This window comes from Musa acuminata, chromosome BXJ1-10 (genome assembly GCF_036884655.1).
Source record: "Musa acuminata AAA Group cultivar baxijiao chromosome BXJ1-10, Cavendish_Baxijiao_AAA, whole genome shotgun sequence".
Lineage (NCBI taxonomy): Eukaryota > Viridiplantae > Streptophyta > Magnoliopsida > Zingiberales > Musaceae > Musa > Musa acuminata.
In genome coordinates this window covers 18,275,475-18,298,551 of record NC_088336.1, presented here as the reverse complement: position 1 = coordinate 18,298,551, position 23,077 = coordinate 18,275,475, and the positions used below count along the sequence as shown (strand labels likewise).

General features: G+C 39.9%; 3 protein-coding genes and 1 long non-coding RNA gene across 11 annotated transcripts; 2 read left to right on the top strand and 2 right to left on the bottom strand.

Annotated features, from left to right (window-relative positions):
• Positions 1-1,957: 1,957 nt before the first annotated feature.
• Positions 1,958-15,504, top strand: LOC103999943 (lysine-specific demethylase REF6-like). Of its 4 annotated transcripts, none has more exons than XM_065086016.1 (7): positions 1,958-3,879; positions 4,465-4,579; positions 4,675-4,745; positions 6,184-6,334; positions 8,110-8,822; positions 10,357-11,184; positions 13,925-15,504. In XM_065086016.1, the coding sequence occupies exons 1-7, from the start codon at positions 2,976-2,978 to the stop codon at positions 15,184-15,186; spliced, it is 4,044 nt and encodes a 1,347-aa protein (XP_064942088.1). In that variant the 5' UTR covers positions 1,958-2,975; the 3' UTR covers positions 15,187-15,504. The 4 variants fall into 4 exon arrangements, with proteins under 4 accessions (XP_064942088.1, XP_009420125.2, XP_064942089.1 ...); XM_009421850.3 differs by having other exon boundaries at positions 1,960-3,879; positions 4,501-4,579; XM_065086017.1 differs by having other exon boundaries at positions 1,960-3,879; positions 4,678-4,745.
• An 865-nt stretch (positions 15,505-16,369) lies between these two features.
• On the top strand, positions 16,370-18,515 carry LOC135595294 (BTB/POZ and TAZ domain-containing protein 1-like). 2 transcript variants are annotated; one of them, XM_065086018.1, is made up of 5 exons: positions 16,370-17,053; positions 17,158-17,291; positions 17,384-17,714; positions 17,816-18,147; positions 18,251-18,515. In XM_065086018.1, the coding sequence occupies exons 1-5, from the start codon at positions 16,775-16,777 to the stop codon at positions 18,390-18,392; spliced, it is 1,218 nt and encodes a 405-aa protein (XP_064942090.1). In that variant the 5' UTR covers positions 16,370-16,774; the 3' UTR covers positions 18,393-18,515. The 2 variants fall into 2 exon arrangements, with proteins under 2 accessions (XP_064942090.1, XP_064942091.1); XM_065086019.1 differs by having other exon boundaries at positions 16,391-17,053; positions 17,399-17,714; positions 18,251-18,514.
• On the bottom strand, positions 18,494-18,902 carry LOC104000038 (protein ELF4-LIKE 3-like). The gene is made up of 2 exons (XM_065085653.1): positions 18,593-18,902; positions 18,494-18,498 (listed from the first exon to the last, which is right to left on the bottom strand). Exons 1-2 carry the CDS (start codon positions 18,900-18,902, stop codon positions 18,494-18,496), a joined length of 315 nt encoding a protein of 104 aa, XP_064941725.1.
• A 1,383-nt stretch (positions 18,903-20,285) lies between these two features.
• On the bottom strand, positions 20,286-21,864 carry LOC135595292 (uncharacterized). Of its 4 annotated transcripts, none has more exons than XR_010480334.1 (4): positions 21,728-21,864; positions 21,567-21,639; positions 21,373-21,483; positions 20,286-20,570 (listed from the first exon to the last, which is right to left on the bottom strand). It is a non-coding gene; the product is annotated as an uncharacterized LOC135595292 (long non-coding RNA). The 4 variants fall into 4 exon arrangements; XR_010480335.1 differs by having other exon boundaries at positions 21,373-21,480; XR_010480333.1 differs by having other exon boundaries at positions 20,862-21,639.
• Between the last annotated feature and the right edge of the window lie 1,213 nt (positions 21,865-23,077).

Below are 23,077 nucleotides of genomic sequence, written 5' to 3'. Positions count from 1 at the left end.
GAAATATGAAACTTGAAAAAACTTGAGAAGTTTTTTTCCCAATAAATTCGCCCTTAGGTTTTTAATGAGCAAAATTAGAGTATATATTGGATATATACCAGATATTTTTTACATTAATATTAAGGTATAAATATAGTACAAAATAAGAATTAGATGGATAGTATGATAACCACATTGACTATTACAACCACATTGACTTTTACATAACTTGTCATAAAAAAATATTAATGACTCGTCGATGATGGAGAATCCTAATATCCTAATACTATAAGTTCAATCATATAATAATAAGTTTAATTCATTGTAAAATAGTAGTCATACAAATTATTATATGCATACTATATTTTGGAAAGTATGTTTTGAATGATATATTCATCATTAGCTAAGCGCGAACTAAATATGAATATATATATATATATATATATATATATATATATATTTGTAAGCATAAAAATCTATGAAGTACGATGAAAAATGTATTGTATGATGATTATGTATAATGTAAGAGTGCACATATTTTGTATGACATATAGTATGAGAGTGCACGAATATGTTATGACGTGCAATGCATATATATGCTATGACATGCGGTGTGAAAGTGCAGGGATATGTATATACTATGACTTATAGTGTGTGAGTATACTTATGTATTATGACGTATGGTGTGGGATTAAACGTATATATTATGACATACAATGTGAGAGTACACATATATATATATTATGACGTGTAGTATAAGAGTGCACGATATAGGAGTGCATATATATATTATGACATACGGTGTGAGAGTGCATATATATATTACAATGACATGAGGTATGAGAGTATACATATATATTATGATGTACGATGTAAGAGTACATGTATATATTATAATATGTAGTGTGAGAGTGTACGTATATATTACGATAATGTGCAATGTGAGAGTGCACATATATATTATGATATCAGGTATAAAACTATACGAATTTGCTATATTTCCTATATGTGTATATAAACATTTTGAATTATTTCGATGTAGAGTATTGCCTCTTTATTTTGCATATACTGTGTTGTAGGGTTATACTTGCTAAAGAAGTCATAAGATAAGATATTTATCATTAAATATCTTATGCTAGTAATTTTAAAATGTTGTATTCATGATATGACACATTCTCACCTGAATAAAACTATAAAAGTTTATATTTACCGAGTGATTATTTACTATAAACCATATTTTGTATGTAAGGATATGAGTATACTACCAAAGTGATGGGATAGGGAAGTGAGTATGGATGATGACTTATAGATATTTTATGTATATAAATTTTAGACATATTATGTTTGAGTTTTTTTTTATTAGATATTATAATTATGTACATGTGTAAAAAATACTATGTATTTGGGAAACCTTGTTAGTTTGTTTCATAAGTTAGCATATTTTAATTTTAAGATTGTCTACTTTCCGTTACACTTTTATTACTAGTAGTAATAAAAATTTAAAATATAACATCCTATTTTAATCATATAGGGTATAGATAGAGCTAGAAGCTGGATATTATAGATTGATATAGATTGATCCATAATATACTGATTATAGATTCATTCTATCAATTGATTCACAAAGTATAACGTACTTACTCTAGTTATCTTGTTACAAGGATATTTCAAGATTATAGTAAATAAAGAGTTTTTTGTTTTCTTCCCGATAAATTTGTCATTAATTTTTTAATGAGCAAAATTAGACTTATATTCAAATTTGATGGATTTCATCCAACAAAATTTGAGTATATATTGAATGTATACCAGATATTTTTACATCCATATTATGGAATAAACATAGTACAAAAATAAGAACCACATTGACTATTGCATAACTTGTCTGAAAAATACTTATTAATAACTCATCGGTTACAGAGAATCCTGATACTCTAATTTTCAGAATGAGCTGGCCATGTTTCTACAGCCCAAACAAAGCCCACGAACTCAGATCTATCTCGTATGGCTCTCCTCCTCCAAGCCGCGGCCCACCCTGCCCGGTCCTCTCCTTCCTCACCTAGAATCCTAACCCTTCTCTCCGCGGAGATCTACCGGTCGCCGACGCCATCTCTCATCGTCTCCGATCCGACTCCTCCGCCTTCCCACCTGCCGCTTCCAGGCCGTCTTCCTCCGCCCCGTCCCGCACCGGACCCGTCTGAGGAATGGTGGTAGTTCAGGTCGTCGTCGTCCCCTCCGTCTCCGCCACAGCGGCCGCCGCCCTCCATCGGCCCCGCGAAGTCAGCGTATAGTCCACCGGCCCAGTCGCCATCGTTATCCACGTCGGCGACCACCCTCTCGCTCTCCTCAGAGCTCACGGCCTCCCCGGCCCACGCGAGGAAGCACTTCAGCGAAGGCTTCGCGGAATTTGGCGGCCTTGAGAATGCGAAGAGAGGAAGACTCAGACGGTCGAGATTAAGAGAGAAAATGAGATGGACGGTTACGAGGCTGCGTATGCAGGGAAAGTCATGATAGTATGGCCAGAACGAATCTCAAAGCTCAGCCCATTACCCGAGACAGGTCTCCGTTCGCGTAAGATATCTTTAACATGACGGAAACGGAATCTTGAAACGGGAAAGAGGAAAGCGCAACTTTAGAGGAGAGAAAGCAAAGGAAGGAAAAGGTGATTCCTATTCCCCCTAACAAGAAGCACAAGCAGTGGCATAAATGTGATTCCCGGTTCCTCCGTTCTCCCTCCCCAACCCTACCGTCCACACCCTCATTAAATAATAAATAGATATAAAATAAAAAAAATCCCCCTCTCCTCTCTCTCTCTCTACTCGGTCTCGCTGTCTTCTTTCTGTCCGTAGTACGTCTTCCTTACCCGAGGAGGAGCGACTGCAAGAGGGCGAGACCACACCACCATCTCTCTCCCCAACCAGAAAAAAGGGGGAAACCGCACTCACTCGTTCCTTCTCTCGCTCTCTCTCTGAGAGGATGAGGAGGGGCACCCTCCGTTGATGGCCTCGGCGGTGTCGTCGTCGGCGCAGGGCGTGGTGGCCTCGGAGCCGCCGCCCATGGAGGTGCCGCCGTGGCTAAAGTCGTTGCCATTGGCGCCGGAGTTCCACCCGACGCTGCAGGAGTTCCAGGACCCCATCGCCTACATCCTAAAGATCGAGAAGGAGGCGGCCGACTACGGCATCTGCAAGATTGTTCCCCCCCTCCCCTCCGCCCCCAAGAAGACCGCCGTCGCAAACTTCAACCGCTCCTTCGCCGCCCGCGACCCCGGCGGCGGGAAGCCCCCCACATTCACCACCAGGCAGCAACAGATCGGCTTCTGCCCCCGCCGCCCCCGACCCGTCCAGAAGCCCGTCTGGCAGAGCGGCGAGCGCTACACCCTTCAGCAGTTCGAGGCGAAGGCCCGCCAGTTCGAGCGCTCCTACCTTCGCCGGACCGCCGGAGGTGGCGGGCGCAAGGCCGCCACTGCTCCTGCCCTTTCTCCACTCGAGATGGAGACCCTCTTCTGGCGGGCTTCCGCCGACAAGCCCTTCTCTGTCGAGTACGCCAACGACATGCCTGGATCGGGGTTTGCGCCGCTGGCCGCCGCCGCGGGCCGACGCTGTCGCGAGGAGGTGCCGGCCAATCTCGGGGAGTCCGCGTGGAACATGCGGGGCGTGTCGCGGGCCAAGGGCTCGTTGCTCCGGTTCATGAAGGAGGAGATCCCCGGGGTTACGTCCCCCATGGTGTACGTCGCTATGTTGTTCAGCTGGTTCGCGTGGCATGTCGAAGACCACGAGCTACACAGCTTGAATTACCTGCATATGGGAGCGGGGAAGACGTGGTACGGGGTTCCGAGGGATGCGGGACTTGCGTTCGAGGAGGTGGTCGGGGTGCACGGCTATGGCGGGGATGGGAATCCTCTCAGTAAGTCTGGTTGCCTCAACACGCTTGTTTACGCTGCGTTCATTATTTCTATCTTCTAGTTCTGCTTCCTCGTCCTATAATGCGTTTCTTGATGATCATCACTAAACGTAAGTAGAGCTGCAATGCTGCTGTTGCTGGATACTTACGAATTAGAAGCAGAAAAAAGAAATGTGGCTGAGTTAGATGCATTGTGCCTTAGCTTGATATGACTTTGAAGAAACATTAACTGATAATCCAAAAGCAAGAACTGTTAAAGTCATATGACGGGAAGCCTATGAGATAACCAACTTATGGATAGGAAGGCTTTATGGTATAGAAATTAAAGGTCCATGACCAAGTTTACATCATATGCTTTAAATTAAAGCTGTTTCAAGTCTGAGCCATATTGAGCTGCTGGTTGGGGGGTTACATTGATATGTGCTCATGTGCAGCATGCATTTAACAGGGTTGCATTATCATGTGCAGACTGCAGAATGTGGATGGCATGAGATGGGGCCTTGAGATGGTTTTTTGACCAAGGACATTATGTTTTTTGCGTTATTCTTTTTATCTACTCAATAGACCTTATTATGTGTATGTGATTAGGTAAATCATCTGCTAATATTAGTGAGATCATGTCAGTGACTTTTGCAATCCTTGGTGAGAAAACCACTGTTATGTCTCCTGAAGTCTTTGTTGGAGCAGGAATCCCATGCTGCAGGTGAATTCTGCCAGATGATGATTTTGGAATATTCACTAGCTTTTTCTTTTTATGCTTTATAACTATTTTTTATGTAATTTTTTGTTTTCTTAAAGCAGGTTGGTTCAAAATGCTGGAGATTTTGTTGTCACTTTTCCTGGGTCTTATCATTTGGGATTCAGTCATGGTAGGTCTTTTTTTCCATGGCTTTTTCTTTTGTGAGGAATAATAATATAACATATTATTCTTTTCTGTTAGCTAACATATGTAGGAAGTTGGAATTTGGTTGCGAAAGTTGAGATGGACAGTCCTAAACTAGAAATTTGAGGAGCTAGATTTACATTAGAGTTAATGTAATAAAAACTAAATTGACAGTGGTTCAAACTTTTAGTTTGAAGCTCAACCAAAATGTGAACCAACGTTGTTAGAGAGCATGGGATAAGAAGCTTGCTTTATTATATCTGAAACTGATTTTCTAACAAGAAACTGATCTTGATCATGAAGTTAATGTAATAAACTGAAGCAGGCACAACTATGGTAAATTACAACTTCCCTTGATTTATATCTGGATTTGTATTCTTCTTCTTCTTCTTCTTCTTCTTCTTCTAGAAAAAGGCATCTTCTTTCAGAAGAGATTTGGATTTCTTTTTCTTTGCTTTTCTTTTTCCCTTTCAATGAGGATACATGATGAGCAGTTTGGGTCCAGTGGAGGAAAAAGGTCTATTGCAGTTATAAGGAAAACTTTGGTGGGAGTCCAACAAAATCCATAGAACCTGAAATCATGTAAATTCTGCAAAAATAGATGTTTCCAATTTCAGTATCAAATAGACATTTTATTGAACTATGTTCCATGTACATTTTATGAGAAGCCTAACTTAAATTAGTTCCTTTTTCTTTTTGCTTAGTTTGCAAGCTTAAAAAATTTCAAGCCTCTAAATGCTGTCTTCTCTTCTTTAGATTATATAATCGTTTGTTCCTAGAGAAAATGGTGATTGAAATTTGAAAATACTTTGGATGAAGGGATGTTTATTGAAGTCCAGCAAAAGAATGATAATTGCTAATTTACAAAATTATAAAGCTTTTATATAAATTCACAAAAAAAAACTTTTTTAGCATTCTTTATGCCACAAGTGACTCCTGTTACAGTTGATCAGCAGATTTTATTCAAATGGGAAGGAAGATAGAAACAGTTAAAAGGAAAACTGACAATGGTAGATGATATGTGTATTTATACTTGGATTTGAAATTCTTTTCTTGTACTAATACAGTTGCCAAAATGTGATTAAAACTTATTTTATTAGTTGATTGACTTTGGATATTCAACATGATGTTGATAAGCAAAAGAACTTATTTGGTTTTTAGCGTAATGATTGAACATAGTAAGCATATGAAGTGATAATCTTTTAGTCAATAAGTGATCTTTTACCAACTTGTTCCATCACCTTCACCTTGCTAATGATGCTAGCCTTTATATACTCACTGAGATGTTTCGCCTCTAAAAATAAGATCCAATAACTCATTTAACTCACATTGTTATGAATGTTTTTGATAGTATGATTTATTAGATCTCATATGAAGAGTTTATTATTTGCATTTACCAGAACCAGTTCATTTTTCTATTATAGGATTTAATTGTGGGGAGGCAGCAAATATTGCTACTCCTGAATGGTTGAAATTTGCCAAAGAGGCTGCAGTGCGAAGGGCTTCAATAGACTGTCCTCCTCTGGTGTCTCATTTTCAGTTGCTATATGCCCTTGCATTGTCATTGTGCACAAGGTTTGCTCTGGCTGCTTGATTATATTTATGATGGCTTTTTATATGAGTTTGTTCGACTATCACTTTGTATGCTATTCTTTTCTTTCTGTTTCTATTTCTTGTTACCATTTACCCTTTTTTTGTATATGCTTTTCTTTGTCATTAATTGTTGGTTGTAGAAGTAAGAAGGAACAGAGGGACTGGACGAACATCAATACACTTCTAGACGAAGATCACTTGTTGCACTAGAGAAAATATGCATCCATGTTACTGCTGTGGATTGGCTGGTGGAGAACTGAATATTACTATAAAGTGTGAACTGTGAAGTATAGTGTGATTCTTATTTTGTGCTGTTTTCCTTTAAGATCTTTCTCCTGACATCCTTCATGTTCAACTTTAAATCATCCATCGGCAATTTATCTGCCTAACTTGGTGCTAAGAGGATGATGACTATCCTATCTATGTTATATTCAGAGGGACTGGACAAACATCAATACACTTCTAGACAAAGATCACTTGTTGCACTAGAGAAAATATGCATCCATGTCACTACTATAGATTGGCTGGTGGAGAACTGAATATTACTAGAAAGTGCGAACTGTGAAGTACAGTGTAATTCTTATTTTGTGCTTGTTTCCTTTAAGATCTTTCTTCTGACATCGTTCATGTTCAACTTTAAATCATCCATCCGCAATTTATCTGCCTAACTTGGTGCTAAGAGGATGATGACTATCCTATCTATGTTATATTCAGCTAAAGTGCTAATCTAATCTGAACAATGATTAATTGATCAGTTCCTGGTTTTAGTGTTTTTTTTTGACATACATCACATATTCCTGTTTCTCAGGATCTAAAATAATTGCTGATTATGTAAATACGTTGGCTTGTTGATTGGAGAATTACTTTCTAAAAGACCACATAAATTCTATTATTTAAAAATAAGACAAACAAGAAGGATGCCAGAAAATATAAAGCACAGTAATACTGTTGAACTTTAATCATCAATCACTGTTCTGAAAAGCAGTCATCGATCTGTACAATCTACATCCATTAGAATTTTTTGTGAATTGAATGATTGTTATTTATGGGGGAACTTATATATGCAGATCTTGAAACTGCATTATTATCTTATTTTAAAATCATTTTCACAAGATCAAGTGATTTTCTACTGAACCAGTTAGTTGTTTCGACAAAATGGACTTTTGAGGATGAAAAGGGGCTTGATATTTAAAGAATTATGCTTAAAAATATTTCTTGTTGTTGATTCTGAATTTTCACAATATTTAAATCATTGATGACAAACAAGAGTTCAGTACAATTTTCTCATTTATTCACCTTTTATCTCATATTTGTTCTAGTTCATTGACTATTAACTATTTTATGTTCTTTCTTGGTGATGTTGGAACTTGGAAGCCTGTTTAGCTTCCTGATTTAGTAACTTTATATATTTGTCGAATTTAATTCGGCTCATTTGTTTTCACATGTGTGAGAAAGTGTGCTGATCTTCTTGCTTGACATGTTATTACTCTCTCCAAGTCTTATGTATTTCTTCTACATTCTACTTTTTCCATGAATGGATGTATAATTTACAAGTTTTGCTCTGGTCATGAAATGCCATGCTTGTTGGTTTTGTTTCAGTTTGATAAATGCAATGTCCTGCATGTAGTTTCCTTGTGATGCCTTTTTATGAATGTCAGGGATATCCTTGTTTTTGTCAAGACAGTCCAAGGATGTTAAGTTTATTTATAATGAGCTACACTAACCTTGCAGAATGGATATTGTTTTTCCCTTTACAGGATGCCCATGTGTGAAGGAAGTGAGCCACGAAGTTCTAGACTAAAAGATAAGATAAAAGGAGAAGGGGAAGAGATGGTAAAAAATGCATTTGTTCAGAGTGTGATTCAAAATAATCACCTACTCAGTGTGTTGCTTGATTCGGGAAATTCCTGTGTAGTTCTTCCTCAAAATGCACCTGAAAGTCCTTTATGTTCAACTTCACTTGTCAGATCTCAAGTCAAGGTCAAGCCAAGAAAATCACTTGGCATATGCAGTCATCAGGAAGCGTTGGAAGCATCACAACTTTTACATTCCTCTGATGATGATTCAGGCTGGAATGCGAGGATTAGAGACTTTAATGGGTTGTTTTCATTTAAAGGAAATTTTACATCAACAGGAAATGATAAAACAGTTTCATTAGGCACAGACAACAAATTTGTTAATGCTGATCACTACTCTACCTCGTCTGATTCACAAAATTTGGAAGGTGAAAAAGAGGGGACAACAATATGTGATGGATTGCTAGAGCAAGGACTATTGTCATGTGTTACATGTGGAATTTTGAGCTTTGCATGTGTGGCTGTTGTACAACCAAGAGAGACAACAGCCAAATACTTCATGTCTGCAGATTGTAGTTTTCTTGATGATCATGTTTTTGGTTCAGGAGAAGCTAGTGGCATCAGCAGAGATACAAATCAGAGGACCAACAACAACAGCCTGGTTGCTGACATTGGTACACAATAGCCTTAAGTTTATGTTGTCATTTTTTTAATCATTCATCATCAAAAGCTTTCTGATTGACTTGTAAGTCTTAACCTCATATTTCAGATAATGTATCCGTATGTGGATATCATCCATATTTGGTTAACCATATACATGGAATCTTTTCTATTTTTCTTGTCAAGCATGAATAGCATTCAAGAATAACAATAACAACAATAAAATCGTAAGTCTCAACTATTTGAGGTCGGCTATATGGATCTCTTGCCACTATTGAGATCCGTAAAAAGTTATATGCTTAGTTAAATTTAGAATATTTAAATATTTATTAAATTGTGCATGCCTTTTGGACATTAAAACTTGTATTGCTTGTGGCATATGAGCATACATTATTAATGGTTCTAGAAATTGTTTAGAACTACTTGCAACATTCTTAATCTGACATAGAGTATATTTTTGATCAATGGTGATGAACTTTTCACTATAACCCGAGGTTCCTACAAATAAGAGGCCTAATCACAGCCAGCTACTAATATTATAATATTAGCGCTGAATACCTATCCAAGAAAGTCTAGGTGAGAGTGTATTGACATGAAACATGGAAGCCTCATTGTTTATCTTGGAAATTTACTTTATTGGTAATGTGTAACCTTATGCTAACATGTAGCATCTTTCAAGAAACTTTCCAGCCCTTGAGAGTTTAGACAAAGAGGAGAATTTACATTATTGTGGAGCTATTTAGAAGCAGCTATAGGTCACAGAATGAAGTGATGCACACTGGTTATTTTTCCATTCGTACAAGGTTCTACCTATAGGATACATCATGTATCCTAGCTTTTCTAAGACTTTTATACCTGATGCTTTTAAGCTTTTAGTTACCTTGAAACTTTTGAACCTTAAATTTATAAATTCAAGAAATGTTTGTTCATATATGAAGGAACTAATGAATGACAAGGTCAGAAAATTATGGTACATGCGTAAAAAATTGGTCTACAAGTCAATTTGGCCTACTTGTTCACAGGCTTTTACATATGATGACTTCTCTTTTCGTGTCCCTGTCTTTGTTCAATATTTAACCTTCTTAATACTGAACTCTTTGATAAAAATGGAAGCCAATTTATCAGGTGCAGTCCACTACTAATAAGTAGTTTATAATGGCTGTTTTTTTTGTTTTGTGAATGTTGTTGGAGAATGATGTGTGGAAAATCTATGATAAGTTTATTAGTCAAAGAGAAATAGAACAACTTTGAAAATATATGTCCCTTTGGGATAAAACTATAATATTGAACCTTTAGTTAAATCTGACTAGCAAGTCCGAAGAAATTGTTATTGATGTCTCTGGTAAAATCAGGTTGTATTTTTCTTTTTTGTCTCTGGATTTTGATCTGATTTATTTCTTCATTTTATTTTTATTTTTGGTTGAAAATTGCTAATAATTTCTTTCGGTACAATTATTCTATTTTTCCTATATTAGCTACATGTTTTATTCAGTAACAGATATTGAGGATAAATGGATGATAACATAGTTTATTGTACTGCATATCCAGTTCAGGTTTCAGACCAGAGTGTTGAAATGATTTCTGATGTTACATGTCCAAGTGGTGCTTCTGCACTTGATCTTTTGGCTTCTATTTATGAGGATTCTTCAGATGTTGAGGATGAAGATGTTCCACATGAGAAGTCTAGATGCTCTGATAAAAACGATCCGGAAAAAGACTCATCATCATGTAATGCCAATCAACCCTTTGTAACTGCAGTAGAACCCCAAATCATTTATTCAAGGGAGGTTGAACATGACAAAACATACTGGCATTTGGCTGATGCAGACAACCAAACTGATATGTCTATTCAAAGTTCTCAGTCTGCTGATATTTCAGATAATTTAAATGGACATATCAGTGCTGCTGCTGATGACATATGTCAAATTGAATCAGGGTTCTGTAGCCCAGATCAGCCAGAAAATTGGAAATTAGTCAGTGCATCTTATTTAGAAGATAATAGAACAGTGGCAAATTCTGGCACTTCCACAAAATTTGTGGGGGAACCCAGAGGTGCACAATGTAGGGAACTAGATGGTCAAAATGCTGAAGATCATTACAGTAGCTTAAAGATGGGAAATTTAACTTCTGTTTTCAAAGATCTCCCTGTCAACCGTGACATCTGTGGCAACCGAATTGTGCCAGTGAAAACTGCTTTGTTACATCCAGAATTAAGAAATGTTGATATAAAATTGATGAGCTCCACAGCATTAGTTATGCAAGGATCTGACAAAGATTCTTCCCGACTGCATGTATTCTGTCTCGAGCATGCTGCAGAGATAGAAAAACAACTTCAACCGATAGGTGGGGTGCATATGATGGTTCTGTGTCATCCAGGTGATTTCTTGAATCATTTAAATGTGCATTGCCATAGAAAATTGTATATATATATTTTCTGTTCTTTATCTTTTATGTTTCCATGCCACATGTTTTTGCCTGTGTGTTTTTTTGGTTACTCCTTATCCCTTAGATTGTTGTTTTTTGATTGCATAACTTGGTAATGGTTGGTTTTGATATGATTGGACATACCATGATTGACTAAACTGCAAACGACACCTTTTCATATCATGTTTGATATCTATCAGTTACATATTTCTTTTTGGTGTAACCAATCGTTTAGGAGTGGAAGAGTCTATTGGCTCACCAGTTGAACATTATTTCTTGTTTTACAAAGTATGTCGACATGTGATTCAAGATATAATCTATTGAAGTGTTTGAACATTGGTTGTCATTGCTAACGAATGTAAAAGATAGAGCTTCATTTTCTTCATCAAATTTGCAGTACTAGATGCTTCTTGACAGGATCTACTGAGGTGACTGAAAAAGGTTGTGATTAACAATGTAACATACAAAACTTGATTTTCTAGGCTTTCTTTTTCTTTGTACGGTATTAATGGAAGTTGTTAGAATGTCATGCCTAAGTAATGTGCAAAGACAATTCCAATGCATCTCATAGTCTTATTTGAGCAGGTCTTACTTATGTATCTCAATGTCCAAGTGATATTCGTGAAATTTGTTTCTATGATTAGGTTGCTTATAACTAGGACCAAGCTTTAGCCTTTCATGTGCTGATCCGTGCATGATGTGGTTAACTTAAGACATATTATTCGACATCAATGCAAAAACTTAAAGAAGATTTTAGAGTTGGCCTTATAATTACATGTATCCTTTTGCAAAGAAGATTCATGTCTGAGATGATGGACGATCTAACTCATGACAAATTGGTAAGTACCTTTTATCCAGGTGGATAACAGAGAGGGTCTGAGAGAGGAGCCTTGTCCACTTTTGTCATCAGGATAAGGAGGCCTTTGAAAAAGACATCCTGTTTCCCTTGTTCTAGAAAGGGAGAAGTCTAGAAGTATGAGATGAAGGGAGTCACTAAAATATCGTTAAAGTTTGGAATATCGAGGCTAGAGGCCTCTCATGAATATGGGGATCATGTATTGAACTTGCGATCAAAATGTCAAAGTGTCAGAGCCAAATTAATCCCAAGGATTATTTTTATATCCAAGGGAATTGTGGTGACTGGAATCTGTTTGCTACATTTTTTTGATTAAACTTAGTTCTTAGCTCTCTAACAAAGCTACCCTAGGTGTCATCGCAAGGTTTTTCCTTTGCAATCCACGTTAGGAAGGTTTGAATTATGGGACCAGCCTCTTTGTCCACAAGGATGAGGTTGTGAACTTGACTCTCTGTAAAATGCATTGCAGGAGCTTGGTGCAGTAGGCCTTCCCTCCTTTTCTTAGCACTTTAACAAATATCTTTAGGTATAACTAACTGCTGTGACTGTTCATAATTTGCTGTAACTAGACAGGTAGCATTAGAGGAATCAACCAGATTGTTATCTTGTGAAAGTAGGATATTAACCCTAAATCAACTAGACTGCTCATAGTTTGGATCTGGCTCTCTTGTTTATTTACTTGTGAAGCTGTTGGGTTGATGGTTTTCAGCATTAAGTGGCTAAACTTTATTCTTAGTGGCTTGTGCGACATGCTTCATCCATCTTCCTCTGTAGTAATCTAATATGATTTAGTAGTGAAGTTTATTTTCCACCATCAAGTTTGTTTTTGTCCTAGAAACATCTGTACGTTTGCACTGGGATATTGGGGTGTCCTTTTGCTGCTGCGCTTTAGTTTTGCACTGTATGATCTGTGCAATTCCTGACGGATCAATTTTTAATTGATGCTCATGTTCAGAAGATATTCTTATTCAGGTTGTCATTTGAGAAAGGCTTTGATCAGTAGCTCGTGTTGTTTGGTACCTGATTTCTCATTGCCTTGCCAAAATAATAAAATGGATCTAGGTTGTGCAAAATTGTATATTGGAGACATTTATTCAGCTTGGCTGGTTGCAGCTAGGATGTAGTTTATATATTTTTAATTTGACCATTTGAGGATGATTTTGTGCCACAGCAAAGTTGCGTCTTAATGGTCTAGGTGACTAGGTATTAGGTCAGGAATAGTGTCTCTACTTGCAGGGGTAAAGCTTTGTAAATTTTTTTTTCCCAGATTCTGTATCGGTGGAAGTCTCATGCACCATGGTGGCCCATTTATATTTTTCCATTCCAGTGGAAGTCATGCATCATCTGCAAAATGCAAGTCCAATTTGCAGAAGGAGAAACAATTGCTTGTTGCAGTTGCAGTACCTAGAATCTCTATTGCACTAAAACGTACACGACTATGATATGAAATGTGCTATTAAACATACACTGTCAAATCCTAAAATTAAAGTTGAAGTCGTCTTTTGACTTAGGCATACAATGTATCCTAAAATGTTCGTTGCTAAGTATATTGAGATAACCAGTACTGATGCCAAATGGAATTTTCTTTTGATTTTGTGGAACAAGAGTGTACTTTTGTATCAAGAGCATTGAAAGATTAATGGAAGTGACATTGCAATTAAAATTGTACACCTGAAACATATGTTTGCCATGAAGTAAAGAAAAATTGTTTGAGCTGCATATTTATCTGATGGTTCTTTTAATCAATTGGCAGTGTGTTTTTAATTTCTTTCCGATGTAAAGTTTGTGATTTCTTTCTGGATGTTGTATGTGACTTGCCCATAATGACATATGCAGACTATCCTAAAATAGAGTCAGAAGCAAAGTTGTTGGCAAAAGAACAGGGAATTGGTTATATCTGGAAGAATGTCAAATTCAGGGAGGCCAATGAAGAAGACCAAGAAAGAATCAGAGCAGCCATAGAGGATGAACAAGTCATGCCTATGAATAGTGATTGGACAGTGAAATTGGGAATCAACCTGTGTTATACTGCCAACCTTAGCAAATCTCCCCTATACAGTAAGCAGATGCCATATAATCCAGTTATATACAAGGCTTTTGGTCGTGATTCCACAGGCAACTCCCCTATGAAGCCAAAGGCTACTAGGAGGTGTCCAGGCAGGCAGAAGAAGATAGTTGCCGCTGGTAGGTGGTGTGGTAAGGTTTGGATGTCGAACCAGGTTCACCCATATTTAGCCCATAAAAAGGAAACACAGGAGCAAGAACAGACAGAAGGGCTTTATTCATTTGATACTGATCAAAATCCTTTGATTGAGATAGATATTGGTCATTCCAGCGGATTGTCTTCCAAAAGGAACTCATCAGGTAGCAATCTGGCAGCAAATAATTCTGGGAAGAAGAGGAAGAGGCCTTCGAAGATGGCAAACTCTAAGAAACCCCAACACAGCAGCACCATGGCGGACAGAAATTCAAAAACTGACGATGTATCTGCAATTCCTGCATCTCCACTTGGAAGGACTTTAAGAAGCAGTCATCTCAGGCACAATGACAGCAGTAGCCAGGGTAAATCGAGTTTGAAAAATGAATCAGGAGGACCTGGCACACATCTCAAGAAACGATCATCCAAGTCTGAAGAGCTAAAGAATAAGTTGGCCAGCAAGAAGCAATCTACAAAGAGAAAGGCTAAAAATACTCAAACTGCAAGTCTTGCAGTTAAAGGCAAGGAGGAAGAATATACATGTGATATTGAGGGGTGCTCTATGAGCTTCAGCACAAAGCAAGATTTGGCACTACACAAGCGTGACATTTGTCCTGTCAAAGGGTGTGGGAAGAAGTTCTTCTCACACAAGTACCTCGTGCAGCATCGGAAGGTACACATGGATGACCGACCATTGGTTTGTCCATGGAAGGGGTGCAAGATGACATTCAAGTGGCCATGGGCACGGACCGAACATATTAGGGTGCATACTGGTGATCGTCCATACGTCTGCTGGGAATCAGGGTGTGGTCAGACATTCCGGTTTGTATCAGATTTTAGCCGTCACAAGCGCAAAACAGGCCACTCGGCAAAAAAGGGCCGTAGACGACCAGGCTTGTAACAACTAATTTGATGAAGTTTCATTCGATGTAGGAAAATTGGGTGATTGTAAACTAATGTTCTTGATTAAAAGTGCCATCACTAGTTGATCAGGGTAGGGTAGGTAGGAGCCTCAGTGCATATATTCTTTTTTCCTTCTTTAGGAAGACTAATCTTTCTACCATTAGTCCAATCAACTTGACATTTCAATCAGATGGGGACTGGTGTAGATGTAGACAGAGGTGGATGCTTTTACCATTAGCAGACGTAAAAAAACAGGCCTAATATATTTGATTGTGATATTTGTCCCTATGCAATCACACTCTTATATTGGGTTGCATTAATTGTTTTTATAGGATAGGCACATATCTACTTTTCTGGTTTTTCACTGATATGCTAAATGGTATTTCCTTGAGTTCTATTCCATTCAGGTTTCAATTAAAGGCCTGCAAAAGCATTTAATGACAGCAGGAGAGCACATCTTTATCACAGCTGGCGCAAACAGATAGGTGACCCACAACATGTCAACTGGAAGGTGAGCGTTTTGCTGTCTCATTGCTTAGTATACTGCTGCTTTGAATACATCTTTTAAATATAGTTGAGTCTATGAATATGTTTTCCCAATATGTCTGCGCTTTCTATTACCTTCTCTTTAGCTAATTGTTCAGGTAACATATGGTTATGCATGTAGATGACTCAAAAGTTGTTCCTCGGAGTAGACACAAATTGTATTCAGCTTGAGAGTTGAGTTTTGATGAGTTGGATGGGATAATTAGAAGATGTTTGTAGGCTATTAGATGAGTTCGGAAACTCTATTTTTGTATTGTTGCAAGGAGATTTGATGTGTTGGATACGTTAAGTTATTAAACAATAAAAAAATATTTATGCATGAATAATTAGATTGTTGGAAGATTAAATAAGAATAATTTAAGATAGTATGCAGTGGTGAAAGAAGAGATTCTTGCAGATTAAGGAAAAGAATTGCTAGAAAACTATTAGTAGAGGTTTAAATTATTTTTTTTATCTTTCATGCAGCTACAGTGAAGAGTTTTATACAAATAAAAATAAAAAAAAGGAGAAAAAAAGAATCAGGACATTGTCATAAATGAGGAACAAAATGAAGATGAAGAAGGAAACTTAATTTGCTTCTGACACGTTTATAAATCTGAAGTTGCTATGTACTCAGAGAGGAACCATTGTCCAAATATTTTCTTGTGGTCCTCGAAAAGAACTGTTGACCCAAAAGAACTAACGAAAGTGTCAATTATCCTCAAGAATAGGCAAAAAGGGAAGTGCCAAGTCGACTACACAGAAGAAGTTGGAACTGAGCTGTTAAGGATGAGGATGAGTCGGATCCTTGCAAGTCATCGTCACCAATCCCTCGAGCCTTGGAGACGGGAAGGACGCCTCTTCTGGTCTCCAAGGGACGTGTAATTAACAGCCGTGACCCCTTCTATCATGTCCTCTGACTTGGGACCCGTCTTCATTCCCCGCCTCTTCCATCATGGTTGATGGAGTAAGTCCCGAAAAATAAAGTTATATGATTCTTCATTATCCAACAATGGCTTATTTCTTTTCCATACTTGCTTGATATAATTGACATCTGGAAGATGTTTTTAATGGCTCTGATGGGGCATATATGTCTTTTTGCTTTTTCTTCCGATCCATTTCGTGTCCTCTTCCCCACGGTATATATATCGAGGGATCGGTGGGTTGTTGAAACACAAAACATCCGTCGTTGGCTCGGAAACATGACCGAAGAAGATAAGAAACGCGGCGAGGCGGAGATCCAGCGGTGGCTTGAGGTCGGGAGTGTCGAGATCCCGCCGGCCGATGTCCGGATCGTGACGTCCGGCGGGCGGCGAATACCTGTTCACTCCACCGTTCTGGTAACCGACCGCGGCCTTCCGCGTCGCTCACCTGCCTGACATAATGTCTCGCTTGCGACCTTCTCGTTTCGCTTATTCTTCTTTTGTTTCGTCTTGAATCTAAGGCTTCTGCGTCGCCTGTGCTGGAGAGCATACTGGGTGGACCGCATAAGGGCAGGAGTCGAGGAAGGGAGATCCCCATTCTTGGCGTCCCATGCGACGCTGTCCAAGCCTTCGTTCACTCACTCTACTTTGCCAGGTCTTGTATCTCTTCTTCCTTCTGTTCTGTTAGTTCTCTGTCATGCTCCTCCTCTTCTTCTTCCCTGTAGTCATCCATGACGAGTTTTATAGGCGGCCGTACGACAGGTGCGTGTCAGCCACAGAGGAGGAGATGATCGGGGAGCACGGAATGCACCTGTTGGCGCTGTCGCACGCGTACCGCGTCGGGTGGTTGAAGCGCGCTGCCGAGCGGGCGCTCTCGTTGCGGCTGACCGCCGAGGGCGTGGTGGACGTGCTGGTGCTGTCGCAGCGGTGCGACGCGCCGCGCCTCCACCTGCGGTGCATGCAGCTGCTGTCGAAGGACTTCGCCGCGGTGGAGCAGACCGAGGCCTGGCGGTTCCTCCAGGACCACGACCCCTGGCTCGAGCTCCACATCCTCCAGTTCCTCCACCACGCCCACCTGGTACGTACGCATCAACTCCCTCGACGCACCCAACTTCGCCATGGCGGCCGAGAGAGACAGATAGATTGATCGGGTCGTGGCTTTGCTTGTGGTGCGAACAGCGGCGGCGGCGGCAGGCGAGGAGGAAGGCGGAGCAGAGGTTGTACGCGGAGCTGCACGAGGCCATGGACTGCTTGCGCCACATCTGCGCCGATGGGTGCGGGGAGGTGGGGCCCTCAGGCCGGCTCCTCCCAGCCCACGCCCGCCCCCCCTGCCCCAACCCCGTCAGTTGCCGCGGCCTCCGGCAGCTCATCCGCCACTTCGCGGCGTGCGACCGGCAGAAGCGGCAGCAGCACGGGTGCCGACGCTGCAAGCGCCTGTGGCAGCTGCTCCGCCTCCACGCCTCCATCTGCGACGAGGTCGACGACGCCTCCTGCAAGGTTCCCCTCTGCATGTAAGTTATCTATTCTTGCTGCATTCTCTCGTTTTTGGTCTTGCCGTGAGTTAAATAGCCGAGAAAGTAACTCACTTGCCTTCGTATCATTGCGAATCCATAGACAATTCAAGCAGAGGATGCAGGAGAAGGAAGGGGAATTGGAGGAGGACGAGGCCGAGAGATGGAGGCTACTGGTGAAGAAGGTGGCCTCCGCTAGAGTTATGTCGCACTTGGCCAAGAGGCAGAGTCAAGTATTAGTTTAATGATATATTTTGTCGGCTACATTACATTAATGGTCTGATCGAGTTCTGAATTTAAATTTCTGTTAATTATTGCCTTACACATCGTGTTGTAAATTTCTGTCCTAATCTAGTAATGCAATAAGAGATTTGGTCTGTCGATCTTAGCAGATATATCAACCGACGTAGAAATTGTGTTCGATATATTATGACTCTCTCGTAACCAGGCTTCCCTTGGGAAGCAGCTTCAGCTTCAGGTGATGCCTCCATAGACCCGGTGAAGGAGAGGGAGAGCTCGACGTCCACGTCGACGACGCGGCGGATATTGCTGTTGAGCTCCCCGATGAGGCGGACGTTGCGGTTGAGGCGTCCGGGGATCCTCGACGCCTGGTTCTGGTTGATCTCGTTGATCAGTTTCCTGTTCTGGTCCAACCGGCTCTGCACTTGCCCAAAGCTCTTGTGGAAGGTCTGCATCACCTTGTCGTCCCCTTGGCTGCCATTTCCCAAGACTGGGAACGTCTCTCCTCCTTCCATTTCTCCCTTCTCGCCCACCAAGCAGTGCAAAGAACAGGAGAAATCCTGGACGGAGATAACCACTTGGCACAACGGCCAATGACCACAAAAGGGAGGACAGATGGATACAAGTTTTAGCTCAAAGCCGAATCATTTTATGCCAAGAGAAGACGAATCGGCAGCTAAGATGAAACTTAAACTGGAGGGTAAAGAACTGATATTGAATGGCATCCAAGGATCATATTTTGATCAGAAATTCTAATCGATCCTCCTGGAAAACGAGGGAAGATCGAGAAAAGTAGTCTGGAACATCATCAAGACTTCCAGCAAGAAAGATACAATTTTGATGCGAGCAAACAACAGTGACAACAAATACGACAAGAACAGAGAGGGAAGGATTTGCATCAAGCATACATACCTTGCAGAAGTTGGAAACTCCAATTCGAGCTTATGGAGAAGGGGAAAGAAATCCGGAAAGAGGGTGTGTGTGTTGAGGATTCGGTGCAGAAGAATCTACATTTATGCGAGGATACATATCTCAGCGGTCCGCAAACCAAAGACACAAAGATAGAGGGCGAGTCTTGAAGTTGCCGAATACAGGCACTTTTATATAAATAATAATAATAATAATAATAATAATAATAATAATAATAATAATAATAATGGAGGTTAGATTTTATTGAGTCTGCCCAAACTTGTATTGATGGAACATAGTGATGGATGAACATATAAACACAAATTGATGAGTACACCTCAAATCCTTTTCAATTGCCATTAGTTTATGGGTTAGGTTGTGGGGGACATGGAGTACAAAATACCGAAGCATAGTGCATGTATCTAATTGATACTGTACGTACGTCCATGAGAAGATCACATCTTTATTTCAATCCAAATCAAATCAAAATGCAACCAGCCCGATAATCTATTCGATCTAAATTAAATTAGAATTGAACTTAGAATAATTTAATTATGATTTTTGATTTAAAAAATACCTAAAGCAATTACTTTTATGTGTCAAGAAGTATGTCCAAATATATCTACTATAATCGTTTACAATGACAAAAGCGTATTTGCTATCTCCTAGGCTTAATGTATCAATTTGTCCAAACAATCCATATGAATCAATTGCAATGATCTAAATGTGTTTATTTAATTTTTGAAACTGTCTTTTATTTATTTTCCTAGTTCACATGCATCACACACATTATCTTTAACAAACTTAATGTTACGAATTCCTCTTACGAGTTCTTTGTATGAGATTTGAGAGATTAGTTTCATGCAAAATACATTCAAAACCCACAGAATAAACATACATGTTTTCAATCAAGTCGAGAAAAAAAAACATTTACGAACCCTGGATAAGTCAAATGATCTCTCAACCTGAAAGAAGATGCATAAAAGATGCATAAATTCATGTCATCACATGGAAGTACATCACTGAATGAAATGTTAAAACGAACCACAAGTTCCATGTTGTGGGGTGAGGGAGATAGTGAATGCAGAACTCTGATTGCCATGATGAATTCGATAACTAATAATCTAAAGAAATAAAAACATTTACTTAATAAGCTAGTTCCCAACAATGCTCCAGCAAAATAAATCTGGCACTACAGTGAAGATGCACAGAGGGCCACTCTAGCTGTCTGCTTGTAAGTATTCGGCTATATGGGTGTTGCAGCACTATGTTCTCTGCAAAAGAATGCAATTAAAAAAGACGTAATATCTCCAGATTATCAACTGCAGAAAACCAAATTCTTAGCTTGGGAGGAAAAATTCATTTCTCTCAAGAAATAAAATCAAGAGCGGGAAAATATGCCAAAAGGTCTTGCAAAGGATAATCTTTTTCCAGAATAAGTTGGTTCTCAAAAAGGGCAAATTAAATTGAAAGAAAATAAGTTTAATCAGTAAATCTGCATAAAAAATGAGATCGCAAAATAAATTGGTTGCATTTGTGTTTTTTGAGAAATGGAGTTCACTTACTATGGTTTTTGTGATGATTTTGCCTCTTTTCATATTGATTAGTGTCGCTGTGATCCATCCATCCTATTTGTCTGATAATATCGCTACTCAATCTTGAAGTATATGCTAAGAAGCTACCCAAGCTTGACAGTGTACTTCCGGATATTTAGTTTAGAGAAACTTCTACATAATTATGATTCATTGTGGTTGGTAGTGAGAGTCCCAACGAAGAACATTAATAAGAAGTTGCATGGACGTCAAAGAAACTTTCTCAAATATCATTCTGCATCAATCCAGACTGCTACTTTGAAGAATCTCTTTGATAAACACGTTTGCTGACTCATATTTGATCGTTTAGAACCATTAGGATTTTCAAAACTGAAATTAACATTATTGAACAATTTTTAGTACCATTTATCTCGACTAATTAACTGTCTCATTAACTAACTGATAGATCAACTATAGTAGAATCATTTAGACATTATTTAACTAACTGTCTCATTAAACTAAACTCTTAGTAAACTCGACTTACCAAAGCGATGGTGTGGTAAGAATCGAAAAGAAATCACTTGGCATTGTGGACAGGTCCGACCTTGATGACATACAGGGACCTATTATTGGTTCCATCAGCTCCAGCCCTCTGCTGAAGACGGCCCTGTGAAGCACTTAGCCTCGGAAGCATAATGCAATGCCAACGGATTGCCAATACAACACCAAATCTTGTACCTTTCATCAGCTCCCACCCTCAAGCCACAAGCCAACACCAGCGCAGATACCTCCATCTTCAAGATCCTCAAACCTAAAATCCAACAAGGAAAGCTCCAAATCAGCTGTAAAATTCATGCATTTCGCTGTCAGAAGAGATCTTTCGAACCAAAAATGCTCACCTTTGTTTCCGAGTCGAGTAAGACCGAACGGCGATGGGATTCAAAGAAGATGAAGGCACTTTGTCTTCTCGCCCCTCGCCTCTGTGCTCCCTTCTCCTCTTCCTCGTTCATTTCCTCTCTTCTCCTCTTCAAGAAACAACCGTCGTCCATGGAGCCCGTCGACCTTGTTCCGAGAGGCTACAGGGGCACACCCTTCACTGTCCACGCTGTCGCCTTCGCTGACGTCTACAGGACCAAGCCGTGGAATCTTCTTGGCAGCGATCGGCAGGAGCGATACTTATTTACGGACGGCTCGCGCGTGGATCGACATCGGTTCTTAGACTCTGGACAAAAAGCAAGAACTAGTCAACAAAACCGTCGCCAGGCGCGAGATGGTGGTGAGGTGAAAGAGCAGCCTTTCCTTCAACGACTACCGGCAGAAGAACTCCGGGTGGACGATGTACGAATATGAGATGTGTTCTTCCGGCTTATTTGACATTTGTTTTGATGGTGGTTTATAAGGACTCAACTGTTTTGATGGTGGTGCCGTCGGAGATGGCCTGATGCAAGATCTTCATAGAACTCCGTCTCTCGAAGCCGAAGAACAGATCTCATGTTCGTCCATCGTCCACCCTCTTTCGCCGACCGTCGTTAAAGGAAAGTCAGCTCTTTCGCCCCACCCACGATCTCGCGGCAGCCGACTTTCGCCCCACCCACGATCTCGCGGCAGCCGACGGTTTTCTCGCCGACTTCTTGCTGTTTTACAGAGTGGAAGAACCCATTCGTAACCTTAGGGTTTGAAAACCCTAAGAGGCTTGGTTTTTCCTAGGCCGCGATGGGTTGCCGGGACGGACTCAACCCAAGTTCTTGCTTTTCGAACGTGGACTAACCGTTTTGATAGAACCGGTGCCGGCCTTTCCGCGAGCCATCGCTGTTCTCGAACTTGCTCTCGACAAAGAATCCCTCCTGCCGATCGTTGCCAATAAGATTCAACGGCTCGGTGCCGTAGACCGAAAGCGTGGCCAGGGAAGGAGGGCGATCCAGTTGGTGAGTCGTCGACCACGAGTTCCTCCGTCGTGGGAAGGAACCCGTCCAATTTGGATGGTAAACCGATATGCGGAGACTTCTCTGCTACGGATAGTTTGAATTATAATAATAAAAAATAGGTCTCAATCTATTTCAATAATAATAATAATAATAATAATAATAATAATAATAATAATAATAATAATAATAATAATAATTTCTTTGCAAAAACATGTGGGCATATAAATTTGTCCTTAGCAAAACCTGTGGGCATATAAATTATCCGTAGCAAAGATTTGCTTATAAATTTCACAACGTAGCATATTACAGCGATAGAAATGATAA